We start from the raw sequence: 22,348 nt of genomic DNA, 5'->3' as shown, positions 1-22,348 counted from the left end.
AGAAGGTAGATGCACATTAGATGTATTCTAGAGAGCACCATTGAAAAGGGAGAGGTCTGTGATACCCTTTTTTGGTTTTGAGTTTTAAAATAATCTCAGAACTTGCAAAAAACATCTGTTAATTTTGCATGGTGGATCTTCAGTATTTGTTAATTTTCTCTTCTGTTTCCATTAATCTTGTTTACATTTTAAAAATTTCTCACTCTTTTCATAGAAAATCTTCTGTACACCTTTTAAAGAAAGGTTTTGTGAAGCTTAATCTCAGTGGCAAGATTTTAATCATTTATTTTAAACAAATTAGGCAAAATATATTTTAAGCTTCTTCTGCCGTTTTGGGAGACTCAAGCATAGAAATGTTTTATTAGGTCACATAAATCATATACTGAAAGTTATCATATTTGACGTATTAAATTTTTTTCTTAGTCTAATTGCTACTTCTGTGCTGTCAAGGAAGTTGAACATTTTATGGGAGTGGGAATCTTCCTAGGCATTTCTAGCTGTCTAAAGTACATTAATCAATAGTTTAAAGTTGCTTGTGCAAATTCAACCTGACACCAGCTGGTGTAGCTCTAAACTTCCTACGTACCAGAAACATTTTGCAGCCACACTACTAATGGTTGACCAAGGATGTTAGGTATGGCAGGTGCGTTTTACTGTTGTACTCATATTTGAACATCTCTACACTTATATTTGGGGCAATGAAATGCAATAGAACCTGTACTAGAACCTGTAGTGTTAATAGGACAGTAAGTTCTCTTCTTTAAACGCTTTTTCAGATGCCGCTGTTTCACCTGCACTATTGGGTGCAAAGTGGAATCAGATTCTAGATCCGCCTTCTCGTCGTCTGTCGTTTAACCCTACCGTGGCCAATGTGAATGAAGCTACAACTCCTAATGAATGTCAGCAGAGATTAAAGTCTTTCTCTTTGTCTCATTCAGTGACTACACCAACGGGAGAAGGGGATCACTGTGCTAATGGAAAGGATTTTACCATAAGCCCAGAGACCCCAGTCATGTGGATTGACGATCAGGCAGCAGCAGACGAGCAGTTGGTTAAAAGAAATAGTAATCGGGATGATCAGTGTAACGCTGCGGAAACAGGAGAAAAGAAATGTGGAAATATAGCTTGCTTGCCAGAGGAGAAAAATGTACTAGTGGTGGCAGTCATGCATAACTGTGACAGAAGAACACTACAAAGTGGCGATTTGCTGGATTGTAAAAATTACAACAGTCAGTCCGTAACGAACACTATTAGCTTTACACTGGATAATGAAAACCGACAGAGTGATCAGTTTAGTGTTACTGTAAATGGATCCATGGAAAAAGATACAGATACAGAAAAGCAAGTGAATCGGCTGTGCACTGAAGATGACTCTATAAGTCATTTGATTAATGCTTCAACTGAAAGCCTGACTGTTGCATGTCCCTCCTCTCGATTAAAGGATGACTTTAACATGAGTAAAGATTCACTGTTTTCAGAAGCTACAACTGCAGGGATTAATGCAGTGACTCTCTTACAGACACCGGTTGATGGTACCGTTAAAATGCAAGAAAATTGTGTATCGGTTGAAAATTTTACTAGTAAAACCATTCCCCAGAGAACAGATCTAGAAGCTAAAAACTCTTCTTCTGGTTCGAGTAATGGAAGCTTAATCGTAGAACAGGAAACAACCCAACAGTTACAGTCTAGGTTATCTGGGCTCACTGAAACTTGTCAACCTAACGTGGCTGGAAGTGGCAATTACAAGGAACTTGTTGCAGAGCACTTTGCCCCTGAGGACGTTAGTGCCACCGAAAGCGAAGTCATTGAATGTGATAAAAATCTTGGCACAACGGAACTGCTCAGCGTGGCAGAGTGTTACCCTGAATCTCAGGAGATGGCTAATTGGGAACTGACAAAGTTGAATGAGATGAATAATAAGCAAACTCTGGGAGACAATGAAAGACTTTTGCAGATGAAACAGCCTGATGAGGCGTGTAGTAGTAGTAAAGAAGGTGGAGATGGGATGATGGAGGCAGGCATAGACTTAAAAGGGACTGGTATAGAGGAGCTTGAAGGGTCCAGTCTCTCTGATGTGATGGCTACATCAGCAGCAAGCTCTCTGTCTAATGGTTGTGATTCCTATGGAATGCAGAACCCAGTTGTTGCTCATGTTCCAAAGACTTTACCCTCCAAGGAAGACTCAGTAACAGAGGAAAAGGAGATAGAGGAGAGCAAGTCAGAATGTTACGCTAATGTTTATGAACAGAGGGGAAATGAGACCACAGAAGGGAGTGGTCTTATTTTAAACAGCACTGGTGACCACATAAAGAAAAATTATTTACGTAATCTTTGTAGTCAGGTTTCATCCATGCAAGGGCAAACTTCACCAAAACCAGTGACTAATCTGCAATCTATCAGTGTTCCTTTTGGTGGTGCAAGACCTAAGCAGCCTACAAATCTTAAACTGCAGATTCCGAAGCCATTATCAGACCACTTACAAAATGATCTTGTTCCCCCAAATTGTGGAGGAAATAGTAAAAACAAAAATGTATTTGGTAAGACACAATTAGGGGATACAGCAGATGCATTTCCAGGTGGAACATCTTTAAATGCCTCTGGTACTGATACTAACGGGGAACATTTGGAAGAGTATGAATCTGGAGTCTCTAGTAGTCCGTGCCTTGCAGTAGCCCCAGATAGTCCAGATAATGATCTCAGAGCTGGTCAGTTTGGAGCTCCAGCCAGAAAGCCTTTTACAACTTTGGGTGAGGTGGCTCCAGTCTGGGTTCCAGATTCTCAAGCACCAAACTGTATGAAATGCGAGGCCAGATTCACATTCACCAAAAGAAGGCACCATTGCAGAGCTTGTGGGAAGGTAAGTTCATATTCTGTGAGTAAGCTCAAAGTACCTTTTTTTTCCTGGTACTGCTTAAAATCAAATCAGAGGACTTCCTAAGCCACTGGCTATGGTTACCTGTGACATCTCTTCCTAAAAAGCCGTGTTTGATTTGTGAAGGAAAAAAAGAAGTTTCTAAGCTGTGACCTGTTTAGGGTTTTCCTAGAGAATAACTAATTGTTATTTATAACTGAAAGAATTGTTAGCCTGTATAAGCAGTGTATTAGGTGATTGCAACAATCAACATCATTGGATTCATGTAGAACTGTTGTAAAATGGGTAGCGCAGGAAAGTAGTTTGCAGAAATTACTGCATCAATAATCCTGTTAAAGATACTGAAACATATTGATGGGAATTGGAAGTGCACTGTTGAATTGCTGGCACTCCTGCTGGTTTAGATGGCCGATCAACTCAGGTCTTTTAAGTTTTCTTATATTAACTTTTCTCATATTGCTTACATTATTTTAAAGAATATACATTTTTTCCTGTAAAAACCATAGTAAATTATCTGTAACCTGATATATGTACATGGTGAGAAACTTTGTAATGAAGACAACTCAAACATATTTTCTGTATCATCTTGTGTTGTGTAAGAAGTATTTTATTGTTGAATTTTTTATAGAATACATTTTATATATGTGCCATCTAGATCAACACAAATTCTTATGTGTCTAGCTTATGGTAAATGATTGGCTTGTAAAGTATTTCCAGATATCTTGTTACTGAAATACAAGTCAGTGACACGTGGGAAATAGGAACTTAGGAAAAAATATGATGATTTGAAAGCGGTAAACTAACACTCTTGTCAAGTAGTTACTAATGAGTATTTTTAAGGTGAAATACTAAAGCCCACTAAAAACTGGAGTAAAAGTAATTTTGGTTCATTTAGGCCCTATCCAAAGGTTTCTGAAGTTGATTGAAAGACTGCTATGGGCGATATCTTTTGCTACTAGAAGAGTGCAGGGAAGCAGAATGACTTGAACAAAGGATGTAAAAGAAGCAAATGTATCTGGAGAGCTCAAACCCTTGTGCCACCTGTTTCTGGAAGCAGCCTAGCAGAAAAAACAGGCTTGCTGCTCTGTAATGGACTGTGCGTGTGTCCCATTTGTCCCTTTGGTAACCAAAATGCATAGCGTCAGTCTCCTCACTGCAACACTGGATAAGTAGATTTTATTCAAATTTGATTTTGAAAAATCTTTCCCAGGATACTTCTAAAAGCTAAGCAGACATTCATTGTGCACTGGCCCGGGACTTCCAGTTGCTTGCTTCTGGCCATCCTCTTGCAGGTTGGTTGCAGTGGAAGTCCTGGTGTGGAGCTAGTAACCACAGGAGATCAATAAGCATCATACAAAGTACCTGCCTACCTTTCATGTACCTTTTGGTTAGTATCAAAGGGCTCAATCTTGCAGTTAAGGAGCATCTGTAAGTCATGTAACTTAATGTCCATCATTTTAGCTTTGATATATTAACTTGTTCCGTCAGTTATATAGGTAATTATTTTGTTCTTTATGAGTTTAACAAATATGACTACAATTTTAATTTGCAGTAATGTATCTTTATTTTTGTGTGCTAAACACGTTCATTGCTTGGATTTAATTACTTCCCCGTAATGACTGAGGCCCTGAATTACACAAATGAGAAGCAGAAAACAAAAATATCTGTAAATACAATTGATAAAACATGCACAGATAGAGCAAGGCCAAAAAATGTAGTGTGGGTTCTTTTTCTTTTTTTTCTTCTTAAACTCCTGAAGACAAGCCTTGAGAAGAACAACCAGTTTTGTTTTGGGTGATATGTGGGGAATGGATAAAATAAAAGGTCCCTCTGCTCTGTAGACAAACTTGTTTCTCCGATGTGAAAAATTCAACACATATTAGTATTTAGTATTCTCAGAGTATTCTCACCAACGATCCTCAGAATGACTTGTTTCTAGAACTTTTGTTAGCTAAATTTTGCCTGGGCCAAATTTGCACATGTGCAGTCAAAAGTTGTGGCAGAAAATTCCGATATTTCATGCCTTCATCTGTTTTTTTTCTCTAAAAAAAAAAAAGCACTTATGCTGATTCTTAGTATTTATTAATAAGTCAAATAACACTTAGCACTTACAGCAAATTGCTTTACAACACCTGATTCCTGTAGTGTTTCTGGGAGAAAAGAGACCAAAGGCTTTAGCGGGCAAGCTTTAATGAATCTAGCTGTAGTGCCTCGAGGCATAGCTATTCTCAGTTGCCTGCTCTTGCTCTCTGGTGAAGATAATCATCCCCAGAGCAAGTTGTGTTGACCATGTTCCTCTGGTGAAGGTCCTGAATCACAGTGACACTTCCAATGTTTCTATTAAATGTTTGAATCTCACTTAAAGAACTGGGGAAATTAATGTCTTCAGCTCTTGCAGTTAGATGTTTCTGGGAGTCGTCACAGGAGTAGATATTTTTGAGCACAAGCTTCAGCACAACAGTTTATTTTTAAGTTTTATTAGCATCATGACAAAACATTGTAGTAGGGGTGAATGTATCTTTCCCATTTGGGAATGAAAATTGCATTTAAAAATAGTTCAGTGTCACCTGGGAAGTCTGTCTCAGTTTTTAATTTCAGGATAATAATTGCAAAATTAATGGAAGATATGAACCTCAGGGGAGTGGTAGAAAGTAATACACTTAAAGTAAATTTTGAATTAAAATTAAGAACTTGAAAAATGTGTGTCAACACATTCATACATTTTACCTTATGTATTTTCTATTATCAGATGAAACACTCATCCTTGATAGGAAAAACAGAATATTTGTGTGTCATCTTTTTACTGACAACCAAAACTATATTTTTCCACTAAAATATAAAAAAAAAATCACCAAATCCCCTAGCAACTAGTGCTTTAACAACTCCCAGTGAACCTGAAAACCCGAGTAACATAGAAGCTTGCTTTGACAGTGGTATGTGATTTTTATTTTTTTTTTATAGCATGAAATACTGAGTTAATGACTCGGTGATCGTTAATAACAAGACTGAATTACCAGTTGTGCTGGCTTGTGGTCTTCCACTGCATTACTACTGATACAGATAAGGGGTAGATATTCTGTCACAGTGTCTGTTTTCTCTTCTAATATTTAGATCATTGCACTTGGGAGCTTTGCTGAATGCAAAATGTGTTGTTTGATTAATAATTAGATATTAATTTGCGTTAGTCCTTCATTTATGGTTGACGACATTGACTTTTCCATGTTCGATACTGAACTTCTGACTGGAAGTTTCTCCCAGAGAACTGAAATGATGTCAAATGTCTCTAAAATATGCTGTGATGTTGTTATTAATATTCCCTAGAATGCCTGTAAATTGGGTTAAGGTGTAAATGCAGAAATCGGATTTTTAGATTACATTTGATTTTTTGTTTTTTAAAAGGTTTTCAGATATGTGGAAGGGTTTTTTTTATTTATTTTCACATGAAAAGGCCAGTGTATACACACTTACATTTTGTTTCTTAAATGATTAATTTGACATAATTAGGAACTACTAAAACTGGTTGAAATGAGACAGGGTGAGCTCTTCTTTCTTCCCATTCAATTTTCAGCTCTCATGGTGAACTCAGAGCTTATTTTATACGTGCTTATTTTAAACACTTGCCACTAAAAGGCTGTGGCAAGCCTTTGGTGTGATCTTTAACTTGGTTGAAATTTAGTTAGGCTTATATATATTTATATATGAGAATCTTACGTAGTTTCTTGTCTCTGTTACAGAAATACTGCTTTTGTGTAGTGGTGATGGAATAATTTTTTGGATTAAGAAAGCATTACAGATCATCAGACTGCATAGTGATTTGTAGCTATACTATCTACCTAGGATTAAAATTTGAAATTCTCTCTTGATATCTGAACTCATTCGTTAGGTACCTGCTGCTGTTTCTGGATTTCCTGAATGTGATGTTGCCTTTCTGCATGAAATGGGTATTCATCTGTATCTTCACATGTCACTGGAATAACAACCCTGAGGAAATACTGATTTCTTTAAAGAAAGCAGATATTCGTTAAAACAAATAAGAAATCATTAGGGCACCCTGACTTGTCTGTTCTGCAGGATTTTGAGATTGCAGTTGCTATTACAGGATCGTATCTGCATGCCAGTGTTTGTTTTGGTGCAAAGCTGTGCTTATGCTTTATGGTTTTGCTTCTCTGGAGGAAGCCCCACCACTGGTTCCTGCCCAGGACTAGGGACTTGTGAGAGCTGGTTCAGGTGAGAAGCTCCAGCAACACAACTGCATCTCCACAGCAGGTTCTTCACAGATGAGATGCTGTAGTGTTTGTAATCATGTAAATACAGACTTTAAAAAAATATATATATAAATCAAGCAAGATTTTCATGCAGTACCAATCTCAGTCAGCATTTTTTAGATGTCATTTTATATGTCGAACACTTAAAACGTTTTGCTACATCCACTTCAGTCCCAACTGAAAAACAGCTTGTTATATATGAAGAGATTAAAAAGCTAGAGTTGCTAATATAGATGAATTGCCCTGCTGCAGATAAAAATGACTTGTTTGAATTAATCTGTGCCACAGCAATTTCTTATGTAAAGAAATTTTGTGCATTTAAACATAGTTAATTCTAGAAGTACTCGTGCTTTTTCTAAGACTGAAATTAATTCCCAAATTGTTAATTCTGTGAGAGATTGCAAAGTGGTAGGGATTTTTATTAGCCCATTGTCATTTATGCCAAACATATTTTAAAAACACCACTGTGCAGTGTCAGCGCAACACGCATTTATGTGTTCCGCATAATACTGCTTCATCAGGATCGGTAGGAAAGGCATCAGTAGTGCTTGCTGTGGCTTTAATGGGAAAATACTGGTTATTTACCTCCTTATTTTGCACGTCTAGAGCTTTACAGATATTCTCTTGTCTGAACTCATCCGTTCATCATGCATTTTTGAACAACACTTAAGTTGTTTCCCCTTTGTTTCCAGGTTTTTTGTGCAGCGTGCTGTAGCCTGAAGTGCAAGTTGCTGTACATGGATCGAAAAGAAGCTCGAGTCTGTGTAATCTGCCATTCAGTGCTGATGAACGGTAAGCGGAAGGAGAATCTGAGATGCAGGGCCTCACTGGCTTCGTGTTGAGCTGCATTGATGGTGTTTGAAAAATAAAATAAAATCAAAATATTTTATTTGTATGGGTAAGTATGCTAAAACAGCAAAGGTTCTTGAGAGATCAGCATGGGATCCCTGTAGAGCATGGGGATTCCTAAACTGAATATGATTAACAGAAGGTAAAACCTGTTAAGATTGCGATGAGTTTGGAAGCTTTCATTTGAAAGTGCTATACCAAGATTGCAGAAACTGTGGTTTTTTTGTTTGTTTTTAATTCGGGAGCCTACTCCCTGTCTTTTGATGCTTGAGTGGATAACCTGTGACACTTTCATCTGGGATGCTGAAGAGACGAGTAATGAGTTGTGCCTCTAGATTATGCACTATAGGAAACTGAGAAAGGAGTATTTATCCACAAATTAATCCAACTCTTCTTCCTCCTGAACTCCTTGGTGCTGGAGTAGGAGGCCTTGTCTAAAAACCTATCCACAGAGGTGGACAACTGAGTTTGGATTATTGCTCTGGGCACGTTACTGCAGAGTCTGTCAAACCTGGGATGGTGCTGTGGCTAAAAGGCTGATGTGAACATGGGACGTAAGAGAGAGGCCACAAGAGTTATGAAGTTAAACAGAACAAACAAGAAGTTACATTACTTCTGCTTGGTGTAAGATTTGGTTTTGACCAAAGGGCCATGGAATCTATCTTGTGTTTTGTAGGTAATGCTTTATAGTGTGAACACTTTAGATATGTGGTATAAAGATGGACAAACACAGTGTATTCTTTTCACTGTTTCTTGAGGCTTCTGAAAGTTTCAAGAACTTCCTGAGCTGGCAGTTACCTTTGGGTGATTATGCTGTCCAATTGACTTATTTCCATGACACTGAGACAGCTGTTGTTGAAAGACTCAATGGGCAGTTTTTGTGTCTTAAATTGAGAGGGTAGAAAAATTGGAATCGGTTGAGAGAAGATCCGTGTGAGTGCTTAAATCATGAGAAAGCCTGTCTCATCATGAGAAATTCCAGGCACTCTGTCTTTGGTTTATTAATGGGAAGGTGAATAGGTGACTTGATCTCAAGGTATAAATATATATCTGGATAACTGAAACTTAATGACAGAAACTACTTCGATTGTAGAGGAAGGTCTGACAGGCACACACTAACATGAAGTAGGTAGACTGAGAAGTCAGACAAATTCAGGTTCTAAAAGCAAATTAATGGTTAGGATAACTAACTATCCTGGTAATTACTGAAAAGTTATCATGGAATCTCCATTGCTGGAAATGTTTAGTTAAACTTTGGAGACTTTGATAAAAGATTGCTGCTGTAGTTTTAACCAAGAATTAGTTAGGATAATTCTGTTTTATGTCAGTGTTCAGACAAGGTAATTTTGATGGTATCTTTACATGTTACTGTGTAGTAGATTATTTGGGCTGCTGCTTTCAGAAAGATCTGTTAATTTGTTGAGCATCTAACTGAACTTAGATGCTGATAGCTAATTTCAATATTATGCAGGTTCGGTTGAAAGGAACTTGAGATGAGCATCCAAAATTAGTAGACAGTTTCTGTTACTAAACAGGAATAATTTTTTTTCTGTTTCAAAAAGATTTATCAGTTTGCAGTGGTAGGACAATTATTTACTGTAGGCCCAATGCATAAGGTAACAGCAAATTGTACTATGTAATATCTAGAAATTAAAACCAAGTCCTGATAAAGACGTTGAAGGGGTGTAAAATCGTAAATTTTGAGATGGAGAAATTAGTATATTTCAAGGTGTACAAGAACAAGGATTTACACATACACCTGACAAAAGAGAGCTGGCTCCTTTTGGTGGTGAGTAAGATTTGCTTTCATCTGGGGGAAGGGAAGAATCTGAAAATATTTCAGCTGAAACCAGAAGTGTTCTTGTAAAAAGGCATAATAAAATTGATCATATTATAATGATTTCCTTTTAAAAGCCTTTCTGTCCTGTTGCCAGGACAGATACATGTTAATGGCAGCGAACAGTGACACCGCTGCTTGGTTTATTACAGGGAGAGTGCTGCCTGCATACTTAGGTGTGCTTGCCCCGGGCTACCTCGCTGTTTCTGTCCCTACTGCAGTGCTTTGTGATGATGCTTTTGGTTATGGGTTAGTTAACCCATAGCCTGATCATATCTCCTCCCTCTTGATCCTTGCAGTTTCTTTGTCGGTACAGGTTTGGGTTTTTTCCACTCAGTGCAGCAGGTTAAGCATTAATCTTTGTACACTCTTGGAACCAGGGGTAGGAATCACACTTTAAAAGTAGTTATGTGATTTGGTTGCTTGGTATCTGCTTTGTGTTTCATTGGGGTGTGGGGAGAGGGTTGTGTGTTTTCTGGCACTTTTCCACTGCCAGGCTGTGTGTTTAATAAAGTTCCAAATGCTATTTTTACTGTATTTTCAATTGGTAGATATGCTGAGTTGGCACTTTGCTTGATTTACAGAAGGCTTTAAAAATGTTCTTTTACCTTGCTATGATTTTTCTAATAAAAGGATCCTAGAGATGTAACTTTTCTTTTTAATACTTTTATTTCTAAATGAATATAGAATTGCTGTTAAAAAAAAATACTTCCATTTAATTAATCTTTCTCAGATTGAAATGTTAATACCTTTTCCATTGGTAGGCATTTCACTCTATTGGTGTTGCAGGCTGGTGGGAGGAAGCAGGAGGGCTTTGTGTTCTGTTGTGTTCTGTTTGGGTTTTTTTTTTTGGTCTTATTATTTTGGTTTTCTGACAATTCATAGCCAAAGGAAGCTATAACTGCCCTGAGAGCTTGGGTGGCACAATATTTATGCCTGACTGGAGGAATGTGTTTATTTGTATAATACTAATATGGTTGAAGGTGCAAGCACACACACGAATTTTCTGATACCTTGCATAGCTGCAAGCCTTCCCTGTAGATGAAGAAGGAGTAGTACTGTGGACATAGAGTCTGTTTCACTAGCTAGAGGAGAGATTTCCTTCTGATAGATCTTGTTGACAGTTTTATGTGTTATTGTTTGGGCAATTGAGTTAAGGTTCAAGTCGTGCCTTCAGAATTAAAAGCATAAGGGTGGGTTTTTTTGTAGTTAAGAATGCAAGTTCTTCATCTGTACTAATCTGCCCTGGATATAAAGAAATGCAAAGTGCTTTTTCTCATATACAAAACATAAATCTGCTCAAGTGTCTTATGGGTTATAGAACATTTGTAATAGGAATGTCCATCTGTCCATGCAGTGTGATAAATATATATATATAAATAAATATATAAATAAATATATATGAGTGTTTTCAGTTAAATCTTTGAAGAGGAAACAAAATGAACCATGAGGAGCTAAGCATCATTCAGGTCAAAGTGTGTTGTTATAACTTTCAGGACTGATATTTTTATTGGACAGGACTATTGCTGTTTCTCCTTCTGCTATGCATTTGATTGCTTAATTACAGTCTTCTGGGCTTTTAAATAAAGTAATGGCCTTTGAAAGGTGGCGGGGTCCATAACTACTGTAGCTGAGAACCTAGCAGTATTTTGGACTGTTAGATACCTTCCTCTGTGCTCATGTTTCTTGTTCTTTGTTTGCTTTAGCTCAAGCCTGGGAGAACATGATGAGTGCCTCAAGCCAGAGCCCTAACCCTAACAATCCCGCTGAATACTGTTCTACTATCCCTCCTTTGCAGCAGGCTCAGGCCTCGGGCGCCCTGAGCTCTCCGCCTCCCACTGTCATGGTGCCTGTGGGAGTCTTAAAGCATCCTGGAGCAGAAGGTACAAGTGCTTCTTTTTTCTTTCAATTTAATCTGTAGTTAGAATTTGGAAAGAGTATCTGCACTTTGTTCATTCCAAATACTCTAGCTAATGCCAGTTGTGATATTCCTGCCCTCAGTAGGGGCAAGCAGAGTATTCTCAGTGGATGGATGTGTTTATACATGATGGGGAATGCACTAGATGATGTCTTTTTTTTTTCTTACAGTCTTCTGGGCTTTTAAATAAAGTAATGGCCTTTGAAAGGTGGCGGGGTCCATAACTACTGTAGCTGAGAACCTAGCAGTATTTTGGACTGTTAGATACCTTCCTCTGTGCTCATGTTTCTTGTTCTTTGTTTGCTTTAGCTCAAGCCTGGGAGAACATGATGAGTGCCTCAAGCCAGAGCCCTAACCCTAACAATCCCGCTGAATACTGTTCTACTATCCCTCCTTTGCAGCAGGCTCAGGCCTCGGGCGCCCTGAGCTCTCCGCCTCCCACTGTCATGGTACCTGTGGGAGTCTTAAAGCATCCTGGAGCAGAAGGTACAAGTGCTTCTTTTTTCTTTCAATTTAATCTGTAGTTAGAATTTCTAAAGAGTATCTGCACTTTGTTCATTCCAAATACTCTAGCTAATGCCAGTTGTGATATTCCTGCCCTCAGTAGGGGCAAGCAGAGTATTCTCAGTGGATGGATGTGTTTATACATGATGCTGTCATGGGGAATGCACTAGATGATGTCTTTTCTTTTTTCAGTTTTGCTCTTCTGTACTCAAATTTTCCAGTCAATGTTGCTGTGAGATCTAAAACCCTGTGTTTTTTATGTTCTCTCCAGTGGCTCAACCTAGAGAACAAAGGCGTGTTTGGTTTGCTGATGGAATATTACCCAATGGAGAAGTTGCCGATGCAGCAAAACTGACAGTGGCTGGGACAACTTCCACAGGAACCTTAGCAGTGTCGCATGATCCATCAAAGCCCGTGGCCAACAACACTTTATCGGCAGAAGTAAGGAAGCATTATGCTCTTCACCACCCAGAATCACAGAATGACAGATTCACATGGTGTTGGAAGGGACCTCTGGAGAACATCTAGTCCAACCCCCCTGCCAAAGTGGGTCAACCTAGAGCAGGTTGCACAGGAACGTGTCCAGGAGGGTTTTGAATGTCTCCAGAGCAGGAGACTCCACCACCTCCCTGGGCAGCCTTTTCCACTGCTCTGCCACCCTCACAGGACAGAAGTTCTTCCTCATGTTTAGATGAAACTTCTTATATTCAAGTTTGTGCCCATTTCCTCTTGTCCTGTCCCTGGGCACCACTGAAAAAAGACTGGCCCCTTCCTCTTGACACCCACCCTTTAAGTATTTATAAGCATTGATCAGATCCCCCCTCAGTCTCTTCTCAAAATACCATGCTTGCCTTGGTCATGAATAGTATATTAGCTTCTATGGTGATTGCAGTAGGACTGATCTGGGACATCTGTTGAGGCTTATCTTAGTACGTTGTGTAGCAAAGCATTGATCAGATCCCCCCTCAGTCTCTTCTCAAAATACCATGCTTGCCTTGGTCATGAATAGTATATTAGCTTCTATGGTGATTGCAGTAGGACTGATCTGGGACATCTGTTGAGGCTTATCTTAGTACGTTGTCCTCGCTTATTTTAATGTTTGCAGAGTGCTGAAACAACCATATATTTTGAACTGAAATGAACTATTGCGGGGCAGAGCACCAGGGAATGTTTGAAGCCTGTGTGCTAGGTGGCTTCCAAGTCTTCAGCTGTGTATGAAGGCTATTCATGTAATGCATGTTTTTAAAAAGCTGAGTCATGGCCATGATGAAGTTTGAAACAATAAGACTGTCATAGCACAAAGCAGAAAAATATTTTGTTTGACGCTTCTCACAAAATGATGTGTGCAGGAAAGTGCAGATAAAATCTATCAGTGTTAAATCTGCCATAGCCCATGTGAGTGGATCTCAGGCTTTGCAGAAAGTTCAGATGGGCATACCTGCCTTCTGATTTTGGAAGGAAATGGGTATGTGTGGTGCTGGAGGAGGGAGATGCAGCCTCTGTCTAAGCAGGCTTTTAAGTAATAGTTCACATACAGGAGTCATTACATGTTCATCTCTTGTTTAAGAGCCAAATGACTCGGTGCTTATGGTTCTCCAGCAGACACAGTCTCCTTCACCTCCATCTACTAATCTAGTCAGCCAGCTCTTACATTTATATTACTTTTGTAATGTTGTCCTTTCTTGTTGTTTGCTTCTTGTAGACTGATAATGCTTCTGTATTCTCGGGAAATATAACTCAGGTTGGCAGCCCTGTTGGCAGTGCAATGAATCTAATTCCTGAAGATGGTCTTCCTCCAATTCTCATCTCCACTGGAGTAAAAGGAGGTGAGGGTATAATTTGGCAGCTAAGCTTCTGTGCTTACCAGTTCCTATTAACCTAATAGTTACTGTGTTTATTTTAAAAATAAGATGCTGGCAATATGCTGAATATTTGAAGAAACTGACAGTAAGTACTCATGCCTAGATGTTGTGACACTCATTTGCACCATTGATCCATATTAGCAACCAGGAAGAGCCCCATCTTGCAATGAAATTACTGGAAGAAGTAAAACACAAAGCAAAAAGAAAATTAACTTCAGTCCAGAAATATGTGCTAATTTCTTCACTAATCGGACTGTGGGGAATGTTTCACACAGAGATACATTTTAATTAGCCTTATGAATATTCATGTTTCCTTTCTCTGAAATTCTCTTGGAACATCCGCTCTGTCTGAGGCATCCCCAAGCACTGCATTCAACGGCGCTGTCGCACATCTTGGCCCACGGTGAAGCTTTTAGCAATTGTGATGTCCCCTCCCAGAGTATCTAAATGGAGGAGAATTCAGAAAATTAAAAACTATTTTTTTAAAAGGCTAAAAAAATGTATGTATTTGTTTATCTCACAGTTGCTTTCCACAGCCTGATTCATGATATTCTTTAATACATTCCTGGGGTTAACTTGTTTTTTCATCTTTGTTTTTTTCATTCCTATTAAGTATTTTGCTGATACAGTGCATTTCTAATGTTAAGCTGGAAGTAACCTTTTATTGCAGGATAGTGTGAAACCAAAATGTGAGCAGCATTTAATTTCAAAACAAATCTGTTCCATCCTGTGTTAGCTGTTCATGTGGGTGCCTGATTATTCAGTCTCCTCCACAAAAAAGGAGTGAAACTACAGTATACTTTTCAGCTTTTGTGTAGATAACCTCATATAAGTCGTATTTTGCATGCAAAGTTGATTTTGTTTCATATGCTGTCACAGAGTGGATTTTCTTTGCAGCATTTTACTTCTGATATTCTAATTCTATTCAAAAAGATTCCAAAAATATTTTTCACATTAGAAAGCCAAATTACCTTTCTTTCTAGATAATTTTAGCTGGAAAGGCAATACATTTATTTCAAAATCTGTTTTCATCAGTGTAACTATTTTTCGTTAAAGCTTAAATGCAGAGTAGATTATAATCACATGGATGAAAAATTTTAATTTGCTGGTCATCTAGGTCTAATCATAGAGGTACATTACAGATATCTTTGAAGTTTCATGTTGGGATCTATTTTACACTGGATTTAGACCTTCTATGAGTTATGAAAAATGCTGTTTTGTATAGTTTTCCCCCCTTTGTTATCTTCCCAGTAGCTAATGCACAGAAAGTGTAAGTTATGTGACATAGACCATGTGTCGGTGTTTGTAGTCCAGGACTGATGCTCTTGTGCTTTACTGTGATATAAATAACAATTGTTAAGTTCTTTGTCATTTGGGATTTCAGTTGGCACCATGACACATTTCTCAATTTGGTTTTCATTTTCTTCTCCAGTTGATACCAGAAAAAAAGTTGATTTATAAAACAACCTGTGCTTCTCTAAAGGACATGCACGGGTTATGCACCTAAATACTATTGAAGTTTGAAAATACCACCCTAGGAAACAATCAATCAAAAGAGCAATACTTAAATAAGGTTTTTTTTAAAGGTCAAAAAAGACAAAAGCATCAAAATCTGGGTTATCTGATTATAATGTAAGGTACTGTGCCAGTAAGTTAAGGACTTCACTGTGTGTTTACTTGTCTCTTTCATAGACTACGCTGTAGAAGAGAGACCTTCTCAGATCTCTGTCATGCAGCAGCTGGAGGATGGTGGCCCTGACCCTCTTGTATTTGTTTTAAATGCTAATTTGCTGTCCATGGTAAAAATAGTAAATTGTAAGTTTTTATTATTAAATATGGCTTGGGGCATGAAAGGGGGAATGTTATATAATTATTAGTAGGAACAGCAGCATTTTTATTTGGTAGGACAGTCTCTGAAAATATGCATAGTTTGAAAAAGTTGTACTTAGCAATATTAAATTAAATTATAAAACGCTTTTTTCCAGTGCTTTAGGCATCAATACAGATAATTTTGTGTAGAAAATATAAACTAGACTCTAGTCTGATAGAGCCTCCAGTCACAGGTTTGGAGATCAGTGTCTTCTGTCCAACTTGGTAGGGCAAGGTATTTTATCACTCCTTCTTCCTTTGGTTGCTTAACTCCTTTCCCTGTCATCCCGTTCTGGAAAAAGCGGATAGGATCCGATCCTACTCAGGTTGTGTTCCACTGTGCACCTCTCCTGTCTTCTTCTATGCTCTCTGTGTGTGCACGTGTGCTGAGGGAGGGGGGAAGGAATGGATGGGGAGGTGTACAGATGGCTTCTCATGTTAGTACCTCTGCTCTGTTCATCTCTGCAGGTTAAAATATTATTTGAGAAATTGAGAGGGACAGTTCTGCAGTAAAATGTTTTGGTTCTGTGAAAAGTTCATACAATAAATTAAGATGTTGTTTATAAACCTTTTGACATCTGGTTAGATAGCAGTACGATTTTTTACATATTTATATATAAATGTAATTAGTATGCATATATACACATATATCAGATGAAAGATTTGAATTCAATGACTTAGTATTCTCAACAAATAAATTGTGAAGCTTAGAGAATGTATCATCACTAACATTCATGGAAGCAGAGCAACACAGTGACATCTCATGAAGACACCTGATGTCCAGCTGTCCATCTTAAGACAGAGTTATCACTGTCTGAAACCAGTTTAGCTGTCAGGACCATGATATGCACAGCCAACAGCCTGGCCTTTTCCCAGGTTCCTTCCTGCCCATTTAAATCCTGTCCTTTAATTTGGATACAGAAACTGCCAAAAGTCTGCTCTGTGGTGTTAATCCCATGATCCGACTGGGAGCTGTAATGCTCTGAGTCTTCCTCAGCTGTAAACTGGGAATTATTGGGCTGCTTTTGGTTTGGACGTGCTTGCTTGCAAGGTAGCACATATAGAACTTAATTTGTCTATGTGACAGGTGTCACACAAGCTGTACAACTGATTCTTGAAAGAGCTATCTTCCTGTAGTGAAATTTAGGCATATTTTATGAAATTCTGATGCGTGTTTTCCTCTCTGCAGATGTGAACAGGAAGTGCTGGTGTTTCACTACAAAAGGCATGCATGCAGTGGGGCAGTCAGAGATAGTCATCCTCTTGCAGTGTTTGCCTGATGAGAAATGTTTGCCTAAGGACATCTTTAACCATTTTGTGCAACTTTACCGGGATGCCTTAGCAGGTAGGAATGCTCCTTGTTAAAAATTTTTTGCATAGATGACAGTACTGGGTCAGATACTCCCATTTTTTGTCAGTTAGCAAATGGCTATTTTTGTAAAAAAGAATATAAAAGGAGAATAAGGATCAAAACTGATGGGGGCTGAGTTGTTATTGTTTATTAGTATCCAGTATTATACTCAACTCACCAAATAAAAGTATTAACGAGGTGCTGGTAACCTGGGGACCTGCTCCAAAGATCTTCCAGCCTTCCTCTGGGTGCCAGCAGAACAAGGGGGTTTGGGCTATAAAGACCATGCACAGACTGTCACAGCAATGGAGCAGGAGGGCTCTGCCTGTGACAAGTTGGTGTTCAGCAGCCACCAGGCAGACTGCTCTGGCTGCTCCTGCAGGGTGCTGGGGGCAGAATTTGAATATGGCTAACGGCTGAAATTAGTGCGGTACTTCATTTAGCAGTAAGTGTGGTAGGGTACTCAGCAGGGCTCGTGGCTACACTAATGACATTGCTTCTAATATTTTAGGTTTTTTTCAGCTCGAAGTCAGGGTAGATTTGTTAAAGATACAGAAACAAAATTTTCAGAATCCCCTACACTAATGACATTGCTTCTAATATTTTATTTTTTTTTTTCAGCTTGAAGTCAGGGTAGCTTTTTTAAAGATACAGGAACAAAATGTTCAGAATCCTTGTGGATAGTATGTTAAATATCCCCAAACCAAGTCGTTTAGAAATTTGATTCCCACAGTGTGTGTGTGTCTATTGCCACATAAAGGAGATACTATTTACATTATAAAGTAATAGACATACATATGTATATGTGTGCCTGGAATGAATTATAGGGCATTGCAGAAATTATCCCCAAATATTGAATTTTAGAATCTCAATTGCAAGATTGTGTTATGTAAACCTTTATGCTTTTTACGTTTGCTAAGTCATTTCCACTTTTGTTGGACCTTAGAATTCAAAAATTATTGCAAGCATTTGGTTCCACTCTTTAGAAAATAAGGCTAGTTTTCCAGAGGTGAAATTGGATCACATTAAGGTTTTATACTGAAAATGTATTTATGAAGGCTTCTGCATATCATTTGCAATGCCTTTGGAGTGACAGAATCCAGCACTTTAATAAAATAATGAAAAAGACCTAGTTTCCTAAAAAGTCTTGATACACCAAAGGTCAGGTTGTCGAGAGAGGTTGCCAGGTTCAGAATGTGCTGTTATCACATATTGTAATGGATCTCATGTACACTGGAAACAAATTCCTTTCCAAACCTCCCTTCATTTGCAATGCTTTATCTTCTAATTATTATGTTGATAGAGGTATGAAAAATTGCACGCACATGTGTGTATATGTGTGTGTATATATAAATATATAGGAGATATAAATCCAGCTTGGTGTGTGTATTGCAATGAAGTTCTGTACAATTACACTACAGAAATACATAATTTATAACTCCTACATAATGTATTTGGAATTCTTTTTTTAGTGCTCTAGTGGTAGTAATCTGATACCCTACAATTGCACTGGTGGAAATAGCTGCCTACTATTGTACGATTCTTAATCAGAAACCAAATTTCACTGTTTAAGAAGTCCCCTGTGTAATGTTCTTTGGGCAGGACTTGCTCTGTGTTGCGTTTCAGAGACGTAGAAGTAGACAGGCATCAGGAGTTGCTGTGTAACACCTGACCCTGTGGAAGTTTTTTTGCAGAACACAAGAAGTCCCCTGTGTAATGTTCTTTGGGCAGGACTTGCTCTGTGTTGCGTTTCAGAGACGTAGAAGTAGACAGGCATCAGGAGTTGCTGTGTAACACCAGACCCCGTGTGCAAAACATAGCACCTTGATAAATTCCCATCGCGTTTTGTAATGCACTCTCTCAATATCCATTCTTTTTTAGTTTCCAAGTTATGTGTATTTGGGAGGGAGAAGTATATATTAGCATATTTGCAGCTCTGGGTGTTTTAAATATTATTCAGGCAGAGAGAGAGGATGGATGTGATGCTGCAGGAGCTTCGCTTTGGTGGCTTAATCCCTTGGTAACGGTTAGCAGTTTGCACGCTGTTGTAGATGGAGCCAGGCTTCCAAAGCTGTTCATTTCAGAGGCACTGCACCTCTCCTGGCAATTAGATGACAGATATTTAGAGTAAACGAGAATTCCCATTAGAAGTTAGAGACTATTTAAAACCCTGCCTTGCAGTTTCATTTTTCATTATATAATGTGTTGGCTTAAATTTGTTTTCCCATCAGGAAAGTGAAATAAATCCTGTGGATTTTTTTTTATTTATCTTCTTTAGTAAATGTATTCTTAAAAACAGTCATAAAATAAAGACACATACAGTATTTTTAATTGGAATGGAAACAAGAATTACTTTTAGTGATACTGATTTTGTTTTGGAGCAATTTTCTTGTTTTTGTTTTCAGCTGAAAAATACAGCATTCACCCTGTGTTTATTTAGTTAAATCCCATATCTGTAGCGATTTATTTCTTCATGAATCACATTTATTTACTAGCTCTTCTTGCTCAAGTTTGGATTCTGCATTCAAGCCTGCACAAGCTTGTATGCACTTATCATCTTCCCAGGTGTTTCTGCTTTCCTCAGAGGACAGTGGTGTCCTCTGTGGTAGTTACTGCTCCTGGCTGGTGCCAGGGTATGGGTCTGGATCTGCAGTAGCCCCAGCAGAGCCCAGGCCCATGGGCAGCAGCCTTTAGTCTGTACGCTCAATGCTTTGCAGTTTGTCCTTCACATTCATCTCCCATTTCATCAGGGAGGAGATGTCACTCTGGTGCAGGACCACCAGCAACCTTCATCACTTTCTCTTATGGGAAGTCCTCAACCTCAAGCTATGGTCTGGTGCTAGGACTTCATAATTGTTAAACAACAGAAAGATTTTGAAGGAAAAATGGCATTTTTTCACTATAGGTTGTATATATGTGAGTGAAAATAAATTCTGACTTTGTTAATTAAAGCAAGTATTAATTGCTGTTCAGTTTCCATCACTTTATTTTTCCTCTGGCTCTTCTGTCATCGAGCTCCCTGCTGTGTTGCTTTTCTTGTTTGGAAATTGAAAGCTAATGATTTCTGTTGTGGTTGTAGTAGTTGTACTGTTGTAGTAGTAATCCCATGATTATCCTTGTCTGTTGGCTATAAGCCTGGCAGGAGGTCTAGTGAATGGAAAAATGAGAACTTCTGTCCGTCTGAATGTGTTAATATAGAGCTGCCAGATATGCCCTAGTGCATCAACCCTTTGGTGGGATACAATAAATGCTACTCTTACTTTTGTACTGAAAATGCAAATCTGGCAACTGTTTGAAGTGGCTTTGTGATCTCTCTGGTTTTGGGGATAATCGAGGTAAGGGTGAATCTATCCCAGTCACAGTTCTGTGTATTTTTTATCCAGCCCGGTTTCAATTAGATAAGGTGGTAGCTAATACAGAGTAGATCTATAAAGAAGCCCATGTAGACCCATGTAGATGTTCTGAGCAGAGAACAGGTGACCTGAGTGAATAATACACACCTGCAACTGTAATGTTGATGTCCTATAAGGTGTGAGAGTGATCGTTTGGAATTCTGCCACAGGCTGGTCTGAGGAAGTTTCAGATGCTGGTAACTACTCCTCACAGTGATAATAAGTGAAGCATTCTGTCCCTTGTCCCTTGTTCTTTCCAAATCACTTGCTGATGTGTTTGAATAAAAAGATGCTGAGTATGGTCAGAACTTTGAATGTTGAGTTTCACACGTTTTTTCCCAATGTTGGTATCTGCTACAGATGTGTTGTGCCATCAAGTTACGTTCACAGTCTTGTCTCTTCTGTGGCTCTTTGTGGCTCTTGGTTTGGTAGCGACTGGGTTTGTATTGCTTTTTCAAAGAGTATGTGCTCATTTGCTCTTGAAGAAAATCCATCTGGGAAGATTGTTCCCAGGTGAATATTGCTTTGCATCTCTTGCTACAGAACCGGGAGGCTTGGGTTTTCAGAATGGTGTTTGGTCCTTGACAGTTCTTGTGACTGATGCTGGTGGAATGAGGTTGGCCAGATGCAGGTAACTTCCCCAAGCCACATATGTGCCTTCCCTGAGGCTGGATGACCTGAGATTAACCAAAAGATAGGAAGTATACATTAGGAATTTAACCTCACTGGTTTTGGTAAAATCAGCTAAGTAGCTTCACCACATATTGAGGACAATAAACAAATGCAGATATCTTCTTTTTTTCTTTACCTTTCCTGACATAAACTATTTTGAGTCCAGAAGGGTTTGCCAAATTGATACGCAAAGTACATTGTTCATCAGAGAAAGATACCTAAGTGAGGAATTCAAAACAGCATGGATCATGACTGAAGAGAAAGTCATATTGGTGGCTAAAAGCATGGGTTTTTTAAAGGGCTGTATACAGCTGCTTAGGATTTGAAGTCAAGGGTAACCCAGCATAATTGAGAAGAAAATAAGTACTGATCTCCTGCAGACCTGCTTTAGATGCATCATGCACACTTAAGGCACTTCCTAAATAATATCAACTGTCTGATGTCAGGTGCTGGAACTTAATATAAGGAAAGGCACCTTTCTGTTCACTCTGAGATTACCTCTTTAGAAAGGAAGTCGTGATACTTGGTAAATTAAATTACACGCTTTTGAGAAGGGTAGCTTTTTGGAAGGTCTTTCTGACAGCTATGCTTTCTCTACAAGCCTCTGAAACAGTTCTGTGCTTAAAATGCATAACAGTAGGTTGGGTTTGACCACATCTAGTTGGCCATAGCAGCTTATCAGTGGGGCTTTGACTTGGAATCACCTTCAAAGACGTGGCAGCAAAGGTAGACAAGCTCTGGTTAATGCAGAAATGTTTGTGGGACAAGCCCAAAGTGGCTTTTTGACCTGGGTTTGCTGGTTGAAAAGGGCACCAGAGAAGTAGGAAGAAAACACCTGCTTGATTTTTGCCATGCTCTCCACACAGCAGGGTCTTGCATTCTCTTAGAATAATGAACTGCAGCACAACTACCTAATCCCAATAGTTTGTGCTCTTAGTAGTGGTAGCTACTTTGTGA

The 22,348-nt window shown here is 38.7% G+C and overlaps 1 protein-coding gene across 2 annotated transcripts in view; it reads left to right on the top strand.

Annotated features, from left to right (window-relative positions):
* ZFYVE9 (zinc finger, FYVE domain containing 9) overlaps positions 1-22,348 on the top strand; it is a 45,260-nt gene that overhangs the window by 7,131 nt on the left and 15,781 nt on the right. Inside the window, exons 3-9 of one of the 2 annotated variants that reach the window (XM_014939196.1) lie at positions 939-2,857; positions 7,830-7,929; positions 11,530-11,706; positions 12,517-12,686; positions 13,948-14,071; positions 15,800-15,922; positions 17,166-17,321. In XM_014939196.1, coding sequence (XP_014794682.1) covers positions 939-2,857; positions 7,830-7,929; positions 11,530-11,706; positions 12,517-12,686; positions 13,948-14,071; positions 15,800-15,922; positions 17,166-17,321 — 2,769 coding nt within the window. Of the gene's footprint in view, positions 1-776; positions 2,858-7,829; positions 7,930-11,529; positions 11,707-12,516; positions 12,687-13,947; positions 14,072-15,799; positions 15,923-17,165; positions 17,322-22,348 lie in introns of both variants that reach the window. The other variant, XM_014939195.1, reaches the window with a different exon arrangement.

The sequence above is a fragment of the Calidris pugnax genome, unplaced genomic scaffold (genome assembly GCF_001431845.1).
Source record: "Calidris pugnax isolate Ruff unplaced genomic scaffold, ASM143184v1 scaffold18, whole genome shotgun sequence".
Classification (NCBI taxonomy): Eukaryota; Metazoa; Chordata; class Aves; order Charadriiformes; family Scolopacidae; genus Calidris; species Calidris pugnax.
The sequence above is the reverse complement of the archived record's forward strand: the minus strand, read 5'-3'. Positions and strand labels throughout refer to the sequence as shown.